At 32.6% G+C, this 10,180-nt stretch overlaps 2 protein-coding genes across 2 annotated transcripts in view; both read left to right on the forward strand.

Annotated features, from left to right (window-relative positions):
* On the forward strand, positions 1,982 to 7,039 carry LOC107625004 (succinate--CoA ligase [ADP-forming] subunit beta, mitochondrial). The gene is made up of 12 exons (XM_016327512.2): positions 1,982 to 2,309; positions 2,615 to 2,725; positions 3,427 to 3,538; positions 3,753 to 3,817; positions 4,386 to 4,463; positions 4,590 to 4,664; positions 4,762 to 4,914; positions 5,003 to 5,137; positions 5,385 to 5,549; positions 5,836 to 5,958; positions 6,406 to 6,477; positions 6,579 to 7,039. Exons 1-12 carry the CDS (start codon positions 2,208 to 2,210, stop codon positions 6,651 to 6,653), a joined length of 1,266 nt encoding a protein of 421 aa, XP_016182998.1. The 5' UTR covers positions 1,982 to 2,207; the 3' UTR covers positions 6,654 to 7,039.
* LOC107626927 (CRIB domain-containing protein RIC7-like) overlaps positions 8,868 to 10,180 on the forward strand; it is a 2,499-nt gene continuing 1,186 nt past the window's right edge. Inside the window, exons 1-2 of the mRNA XM_016329815.2 lie at positions 8,868 to 9,390; positions 9,833 to 9,939. Of these exons, the coding sequence (XP_016185301.2) occupies positions 9,321 to 9,390; positions 9,833 to 9,939 (177 nt within the window). The 5' untranslated portion in view covers positions 8,868 to 9,320. The remainder of the gene's footprint in view (positions 9,391 to 9,832; positions 9,940 to 10,180) is intronic.

A 10,180-nucleotide genomic window follows, 5' to 3' on the forward strand; every position in this document is an offset into this window, starting at 1 on the left:
AGTTCAAGGCTTCGGGTAAGACGCAAGGGCTGTGTTCTGTTGCTGCTTGCTCCGGGTCGAGAACTGTAACACTGCTTGGGTAAGAGGCAGGGTGAAGTTGTTCCTTGCTCCGGGTACGCGGGTAAGATATAAGGGTTGCGGCGTTGTCTCACTTGCTCCGTATTTGGTGTTCTGTCCACGGTTAGCTACCAGGACATGTCAGGATAGCTAAGTAACCGACAGTTGATATCAACAGTCATAGGACAAGCATACATCATGTGCATTTGTCTGTTTTGCTTTGGTTTGCATTCTTGGGTTTGCCTAATTGATATTTATGATTAACTGCTATGTGTTTAGACTGCTATATCTGTAAACTACCTGTGTTTTCTTTGTCTGTTTGTTTGTCTATGTTAAGACTTGGTTAAGTTAGGAATCCCTAGAAAACCACCTTGACTTATGGTTTCTACTTTAGTTCTTTAAATTTTATAATCTGAGTGTCGGCGTTCTAGAATTGCCTCTGGCTTTCTCGAGACCTTATTTATTATATATGTAGGCACCTTAACCATACTGAGAACCCTCGGTTCTCATTAGATACAATATTGTTATTTTTCAGATACAGGTTGAGAAGCACCACTCTGTATTCTGGAGACTCTGATGAAGCGAAGAACTCTTGGAACTCAGGGGCGTATTTTGTTTATATTTATATATGTATATAGATTCTCCACCTTGTATTTTATGTTTGTCCCTCTTAGAGGTTGACTCGGAGAAACAAGTTGTCATTTTTATGCTTTGGGTTGTTTTGGGATTCTCATGTATATATATGTATATATGTCTATATACTCTGTTCGGTTTAACTTTGCGAGCTGGGTCAGGAGCCTTGTTATCTGTATCTTGAAACTCTCTTATCCTACTTCGTTACGTTAACGCTTACGAGAGTGACGCGCTATTCTGCCTAACGCTTTGTTTTAAACCTTCTTTCAAAAGGCTCCTAGTTATAATTTTTTTTACTATATTATATATAATTTTACTTTTAGAGGTCGTAATACCTTGCCACCTCAATTTTATGACATAAGCATAAAACTGAGTGGTAGGGTGTTACACCCACCCGCGAACCCCGTCACACACGATTATGCCGCTATCGTCGTGAGTGCTGCTCTACTTTTCTTCACTTTCTCTGCATTGCATTCACAAATAGAAAATAAGAAAGCTTTTTATGTGATTGAAGCTGTTGATTCAAAGGCTGATTATTCCAGCCAATACAAGCTAGATAAGAGAATGAACAGGAAGATACAGTATGAGGAGGAGGAGGGGGGCGACAAACGGTGCACGTCGGTGCCAATGGCCAAGGTTGCACGACCAAGGAAGAGGTGGCGACGACTACAAATACGGCCGTGGTGGAAGGATGTTACAGGAGCTTTTTGTTAGTTTGTTTGTATTTTGCAGTATGGAAATTTGGAAACCCCCTTTTAGTGTGAAGGAACAGAAAATTGGGTTTTTAAAATTTTAGGGTACAATTTGAGTTAATTAGAAATAGGAGGGCTAAATTGAGTCGAAAGATAAATTTCAGGACCATTTTGAGTATTAACTCGAATAAATTGGATTTATCGGTTAGATTCGTTAGATTCATTCTTAGATTATAATATTTTATCAAATTTATTTTAATGAGTCGAAATTAATTTTAATTTTTAAAGTTAATTCGAAATAAAACTCGATTAATTGTAAAAACGAATTTAACTATTAACTAGATTGCTAAACATATATCCAGCCACCCTAATAACAAATAATGTTATACTTGTCAAGAGAAATTGACGATGTTATGATGTTATTCTCTCCAATAATAATGGTCAATGATAATAAATTAATAATATACATTATTATTGATTTATTATTTCCATTTCTTAAATACTTTTCAACCGCATTTTTTAAGGAGAAATAATAATTAAAAATAAATTAATAAAATAAAATAAAAATAAAAATGGGAAAGAAATCCTAGGGTCCGCTATCATTGGCGTTCAGCAGCAGCAGCAGCAGTGCAGCACAAAGAGTGCGCGTTCAAAAGTGTCACATTACACATTTTCGCTTTTTCCATTCACTCTTTTCCCTCGCCGTTTCGTTATTTCAATGTCGGATCTCAAATATAACTAAATCAAAAATCCCTCAACATTATTATATCACAATACAGAGAAGGAAAAAAAGAAAGAAGAAAAGAAAAGTAAAGAGAGAAGAAAATGGTTCGGGGACTATTGAACAAGCTCGTCTCTCGCTCCCTCTCCGTCGCCGGAAGATGGCAGCACAACCAGCTCCGCCGTCTTAACATCCACGAGTACCAGGTCACTCTCCTATCCTCTCTCTCTCTCTCTCTCTCTCATTGTTTTCGACAATTTCAAATATGATTTGAATTTCGTTGATTATTATTTACACTTTTAGGTTTAGATATCTATTTTGATGCTTGACTTGTTGAAAAATAACAATGGAATGATAATTGTAGTAATATTATTCGTGGTATTGGTGAATCGTTGTTGAGAATGATGAATCTGCGATTTCGTGATGGATCGAGCGGTGTGACTGATGGAAATGACTACGGAATTTAATTTAATGTTTATTTATTTATTTATTTGTTGTTGATTGAAAATAGGGAGCGGAGTTGATGAGCAAGTACGGAGTGAATGTTCCGAGAGGCGTAGCTGTTTCCTCTGTTGAAGAGGCAAGGAAGGTTATCAAGGATGTCTTTCCTAATGAAAGCGAGGTAATTTGATATAGTTAGCATATATTTTTTCTGTAGAGGAATTTCACTCTCTGACATGTTGAGATTTTCGATAGCGATGCTTTATAATTACTTCTTGTGGTTGCTTATAGATATTCTTGTTTTATCCAACAAATAAAAAGGAGGAAAGATAGGAAGGATATGAGTTGTGATAACCTTGATGCTTTCACATAAATTGGGAAACTAAATGTCAACAATGTTTAGTTTCATAAATTGTCTGCATTTTTTCCTTTCAATATTAAACGAAAAGGATTTATTTATTTACATTGTTATATAACTGTCTCAGAAGTCTAACCTGTCGTGATAGCATATGATTACTTGTCAGTGTAAATCGACACTAATACTTTAACATTGCATCAAAATTGATCTTCTTGAAAAAAATGTATCATCTTGTTTGCTTTTGGATGTCCCTTTTCTTTGTTAGGATTTTTTGTGGAGAACATTGAGAACAACCAGTTCTCTGCGTTGTTTTAATAATTGATATAAAGTGTTGACATGTACCCTTTACGGTTCAACAGCTCAAATTGATGGGTTTCCACTTTCAAATATTTAATAGCTGAGCTGTGGAATTGTGAATGGTGTAGAGGGACGGATTTTTTTACTCAAAAATTATCTAACAATTTCTCTTATTATGGAAAAATAATATGTGATGACAAGTGATGTGACTAGGATTGTTTGTGCAGATCGTGGTTAAGAGTCAAGTTTTGGCTGGTGGACGAGGCTTGGGAACTTTTAAAAATGGTCTTAAGGGTGGTGTACACATTGTTAAGGCTGACCAGGTTGCAGATATTGCTGGTAATACATGTTCCCTCTGATGTCACTACACAAAATGAACATTTTTTTGGTTCTCATTTGAATTTATATGCGTATGGCATTTGATATGACAATCTCAGTTGATTCATTTCAATATTATGGTCTTGATTTAGAGTTGAGTTCATTTAGGATGGATGTGCATAGTGGTATTATTGTTTTGCAGTTGTTGTAGTTATTGGCATTGTTATTATTTCAGGGAAGATGCTTGGGCAGATACTTGTTACCAAACAAACTGGTGCTCAGGGAAAACCAGTTAACAAGGTTTGAAATATATTTGATCATTATCTATAATTTTTTATTTCTGGAAATGTCTTCATTTTCAGTATGCATGTATATGCCAGGAATTTTCATCTCTTGACATGATATTTATAGATGTAATACAGTGGCACCAGCTTTCTCAGATAATTAATACTTGTGGTGTCTGTTTTTTTTTTTAATATTTTTTTTAGCTAAAGTTGCATGGTTAGAGCACATAGTTTCTTATACTGTATGTTTGTAGGATGAACAAAATGTTCATGTTGCCTTTTTAGCATATGATCTGGTAGTGTTTTTAGTGGTTGGATTGGTCACCTGGACTTGCTTGTATTCATATGTGCTATTTGTTCTTATCATCTATCTATATACTTCTGGTTGATTCTATTCATATGTGCTATCTATTCACACACACACACACACACACACACAATTACACAATTTGATGAGCACAATATACCCAATGAGAGCTGTTGTTTTGTTTTGAAATGATGTTCAAATTTTTTTTTATGCACTGGATACACGGTCCTGCTGGATGGATTATTTTTTGATATTTCTAATTGTCTGTTTTCTACAGGTTTATTTGTGTCAAAAACTGGCACTTGTGAATGAGATGTACTTTTCTATAATCCTGGATCGTAAGTCTGCTGGTCCTGTAAGTATTCTGTACTGTTTGTTTAAATTTAATTTGCGTTATTTGCAAAGTGTTAAACCCTTGCAACTTCTTTATGGTATTTATGTAACTGAATTTCAATTCTTTTTCCTTTTATTGGTTTTGCAGCTTGTCATTGCATGTAGTAAGGGAGGAACCAGCATTGAAGACCTTGCAGAGAAATTCCCAGACATGATTATAAAGGTCTTATTCTTGGCATTTCTCATGATTACTAAAATTTTGTGTCCTGCTAGTATATTTTCTTTGCATGATAACCCGATGGGATCCTTCTTTCTAGTAGGTACCGATTGATGTTTTTAAAGGAATTACTGATGAAGATGCTGCAAAGGTGGTTGATGGCTTGGCTCCCAAAGGAGCTGATAAAAATAAATCTATTGAACAAGTGAAGAATTTGTATAATCTTTTCCGCAAAACTGACTGCACTCTTTTAGAAGTAAGCACATGGAATATCCTATATTTGTTTTCAATATATTATTATAAAAAGAATATGTACATTAATGACAGTCAAATATCTTGAACAGATCAATCCTCTAGCTGAAACTGCTGATAACCAGTTGGTTGCTGCTGATGCTAAGATGAATTTTGATGATAATGCTGCATATCGTCAGAAAGAGATATTTGCTCTCCGTGATACGACGCAAGAGGATCCTCGAGAGGTTTACTTCTGTGTTTTTTTGTGTCTTACATTAGTCCTTACACATAAACCACCTTGCCCTTATCACTTGTGCAGCTCAAGTTGTCTATACATTTCTGTTATTCTGATATTGACGATTTTGTTTGTATTTGATTGTATTGGCAATGCCAGTCTTCTCAATATCTGTTGGTGCTTTTTTGTCAAGTCCTTTCTATGTAGTTTATTTCTCATCACTTGATATGTATGGTGTGTCTTTCTTCTTTCAACAGGTGGCTGCTGCAAAGGCAGATTTAAATTATATTGGGTTAGATGGAGAAATTGGTTGCATGGTGAATGGTGCAGGGTTAGCAATGGCCACAATGGATATAATTAAATTGCATGGGGGTACTCCTGCCAATTTTCTGGATGTAGGTGGCAATGCCTCTGAAGGCCAGGTAATGTTGAAAATTTTAGATTGATCCCTTAGCTCCACTTTATGATCGAGATAATTGATTTTCTCTTTTGTCATTTCTGCCGGTAATCTGCTGGTGCCTTAACCTGATTTTTATTCCAATTGATGAAATCTGAAAAACATTTTGGCTTCATAGGTACTTCAACATCTTTTATGTAATCAGTATGTAATCTGCTGGTGCATGAATATGAACCTTAAGAAAGCCTAGGTATTCCCTTGAAAGATCTCCACATTGTAATATTTATGTTCGCTCCAATTTTATAAACCAGGTGGTTGAGGCATTTAAGATATTGACTGCTGATGACAAAGTAAAGGCTATTTTGGTTAACATTTTTGGTGGCATCATGAAGTGCGATGTTATTGCAAGTGGAATAGTAAATGCTGCCAAACAGGTATGTAATATCCTGTCATCAAACAGTCACAAAGAGGAGACAAAACTATGCTTTTGGAAAACAGTTTTATCCTTTGACCTATCATAATTCATAAGTTTGAGAAGAAAAACGTTGTTTCTCCATGCCAATTTGCTGCTTCTTATTCTTCTCCATCTTTTATTTTTTTATGCTTATTTGCTGCTTTAGATAATGGTTATTATTTATGAGATATTGAAAAACTCAAAATGAACTCCAGAAAATCAGTCTTTTCTATTGGAATTAATTTCTTGATAGTGCAGTTTTTGAAATATGTTGAATAAAGCGAAAATTATATAGCTACGGATAGATTTTGCATCGTCTCCACCTTTTTTTCTAAGGGGGAAAAACGGCAACATGATTTTTTAAATTAAACAGAAGTAGGACTAAATCCTCGTCGTCTTATAACACTATCATGCTATTATTTTCAAGGTTCAACTAAAAGTACCAGTTGTGGTTCGTCTTGAAGGCACCAATGTTGATCAAGGAAAAAGAATTTTGAAGGTAAATCCTAATTCATGTACATAGATAACTAGTCCATTAGAAACGAAAGCAAGAATGTTCCAAATGCATATTATGTTGATAATCTTTTGATGATTTAACAGGAAAGTGGCATGAAACTAATAACAGCCGAAGATTTGGATGATGCTGCACAGAAAGCAGTGAAAGCTTACAAATGAAGGGTTACTTTTGTCCAAATTTAGCATTCAGTTCAATCACTATTTTTTTGTTAAGCCCTTATTTTTATGTTAAGGGAATCGATGCAAGCCTGTTTTGATAAGGGAATTGATGCAAGGAACTTATTGAACCCGTTTGTGGTTATCAAAGTGATTCCAATAAGAGTTAGTGATACCCACATTGTTGATTCAAGTGGTTGCCATTTGGCTCCCCTCTTTCAAATTCTAAAAGATATCTTTCTTGTGTCTTCTATGCCAATAACACTTAGACACATGTCTTTCATGTTAGGCATTGCGAAATTGGTGACTCGTGAAGGACCCCTAAACCCTTGACATTTTTATCAGATTTGAGAAGACTAATTTTATTAGCCATCTGAATTTGCAAGCCAGTAAATTCATACCTCTGGCCTGTGGGTACTCGACTTCTATGTGAGATGTCGTTATTACAAACTCATGTTTAACATGCGGTTGATTGATTTGATTTAGGGTTTTTTTTAAAGGTTAATTTTATTAATGTTTATGTTCGTAATAATATTATAAAATAAGAAAAAGTATAGGTAGACAATGAAAATAATAAACAATGTAAACAATGAATATATCAGATGTTCAATTCACTAGGTGTGCGGATGATTTTTCTAATATTAAGATTTAGGTGGGTAATTTGGGGGTGTAGTGTGTTTTTACTTTATTGAGCCAATTTTAAAGTCCATTGTTCACATTGTTCACAAAAATCATTGTCTATCTAGTAAAGTCCATTTTATTTTCCTTTCTTTCTGAGAACATTAATGGCGGAAATGATTAATTTATTACTCATTTATGAAATGAATTTTTTTATAATATAAACTTATCATTTATTATTTATTGTTATCTAATATTTAACATTTATCAATATTCAATAGAATTCATTACATATCATTTTGATAGCAGTTTTATAATTGTATAAATAATTAAAAATTTTAGAAAAAAGGGATAGTGATGTAGAACCAACATACCAAAGAGAGGATATTAACAAAATTATCAAGACAATTTCCGTTTTCTGAAATTTGAAAATAAAAAATTACTAAAAATAATAAAAATTAAAAATGCAAACTACATGCACCCTAAAAGTGTCAGGAGAGAAGAATTACACTAAAAGGCTCTGGAGAATTTTAATAATTAATGTTAAAATAGTACCTAAAGTCACCTTAGTCACATTATTACACTATTCTTAGAAAAGTGATTAATTATTTTAATAGTCAATTTTTTTAGAGTATAATAATCAAAATTTTCATAAGTGAATACGCAAATTATTTTAGAACAATATAATCAAACTTTTTATGAATGTAAAAAAATCAGCCACTATTATAGATGTAACCATAGTTTGATTATAAGTGTAATTCAAGTTTGATTATATTATTTATAATTTGATTATTGTAAATATGTGATCATTCCAAGTTTCAATAGGTATTTTTATACGAGTAACTGATTGGTAATTAAATTTTTATAATTTTCCAAAACACATCTTTTAACATTATAACAGACACTCACTGAACATTTGGGGTGATAATTATTTTTGAATATTTGATTAGATAATATGATTTCATACTTCATTTTTGATAATGTCTCTAATTTAAATTTTATAAATATGGACAAAATCAACATATGATTAGTTGGAGGGACAAGCATTCATTTTTCTTAACAAGGATTTTTCACATTCAAGTTCTAGATTGAAAAAATTAATGTTAAAAGTACTTTACCTCTTATAGAATTTTAGAAACTCAAATAAAACTACTTTCACTAGAAAAAATAAATGTGATTTTAATCCCATATAATAAAACTCATTTGATTCACGGTATATATCAATTGAAACCCATTGGCCTTTGGGTTGTAGTATCAATATACAATGTGATATCAACTGATATTATGTTAAAATATAAAAGTAAAAACTAAATCAAATATATGAACCCCTAAGAACCAACTATATCATATACTTATGTTAACTTAAATAAATTGAAAAGCTTAGTTAAAATACTAGCATTCCAGTTATTTTGTCTCCAAGAAAATAGGAATGATGAACATCCTCAAGAGCCTAATCATGTGGACAATATTCATTGTACGAAATGATTTGTTAAATTTAGAAACCTTTCAAAATTGATTTCCTTTTAATTAATTCTCATTGTCACACCTAAAATTTCGACCAGCTTCTGGTTTTGATTGACTAGGAAAATCAACAAAGCAAACAATTGCCACCGAATCAAACCAAAGTTAAACATGGTTATACATTCCTTAAACAGATCTTTTGTTAGTTAGATTCCTAAAACACATTTGTCAAAAACTACTTTAGGTTTTTGAGCCATTATTTTTTCTCTTTCTTCAAGTGACAAAGAAACAAAATTAACCCAAACACACAACCCTAGTTCCACATTAATTAATTGATGGCTACTCTCTGGGTTTTTTCTCCAATTCAAAGACACATAAAATCTTGAGGTGGTGGCCCTTTTGATTAAAAGGGAAGAACTTTAATGATAGGGTGGAAATTCAATAATACAGAAAAGTTCTTTCCTTATATTTGCTCTTACCATGGGTCTCAAATTTAATGTTGGGTTCTTATCTTTCATGCTAAAGGGTATAATCAAAGTATAGGCTTTATAAATTGTGAGGAGAAATTTCAAGCTATTAGATAGATATTTGATGAGCATGTCTTCAAGCAACAAGGTCAAAGGACTTCTTAAAGGCCTTAGATACATTTCTCAAATGTTTGGTAAGTAAATCTCATCATGTAATGAAATCATTGCAAACCCCAAAAGAAAAAAGAAAAATGAGTGCATTCAATTCGGTTAAACCTTTAAGAATTTACATGAAAATATTTTTCTTGACTTCCTTAACAAGTGTCCTTGACTTACATTATCATTTACTACATATTAAGAAAATTAGCTTGATGATATTTTTGCCCTTACATTCTGTTATTCAAACAATTTCTTCAAACAACTCATTATATGGCTTCTTTGTATAATATTTTGCATAAGTTGTATGATTAATGAGTGACCATGTAGAGTGCATAGACTAAACCCTAAAATCATATCCCGGGAAAAAGATGAATATTTGTTGCTATAATTGTTTGCATCCACCCTTTTATAAAATTAATTAAATAAATTCTCTTGGCAGAACCTGATGCAACTTTTTTGTATTTTTTGGGTCAATAGAAACGGATGCTACTAAAGAGAAAGAAATACAAATTGGATATCCCACAGATGTAAAGCATGTGGCCCATATAGGATATGATGGTCCCTCTGTGAATTCTCCTAGCTGGGTAATTATCTACTTGCTAATTTTATAGTATATTAATTAATATTCTGCTTAAATAGGATTTAAACTATATAAAATATATTTTTCTTTATTTGTCATTTTTTTTATAATTTTTTCATCCACTAAAACTTACAAGTGGTTTGTTTTGGTTGTCATTCTTAGTTTTTTCTATTAAGTACTAACATATGCTACATGTTAAATGTAAATAGCAATATAGCATATAGTATTTCATGAAATAAACATTA

The sequence above is a fragment of the Arachis ipaensis genome, chromosome B02 (genome assembly GCF_000816755.2).
Source record: "Arachis ipaensis cultivar K30076 chromosome B02, Araip1.1, whole genome shotgun sequence".
Lineage (NCBI taxonomy): Eukaryota > Viridiplantae > Streptophyta > Magnoliopsida > Fabales > Fabaceae > Arachis > Arachis ipaensis.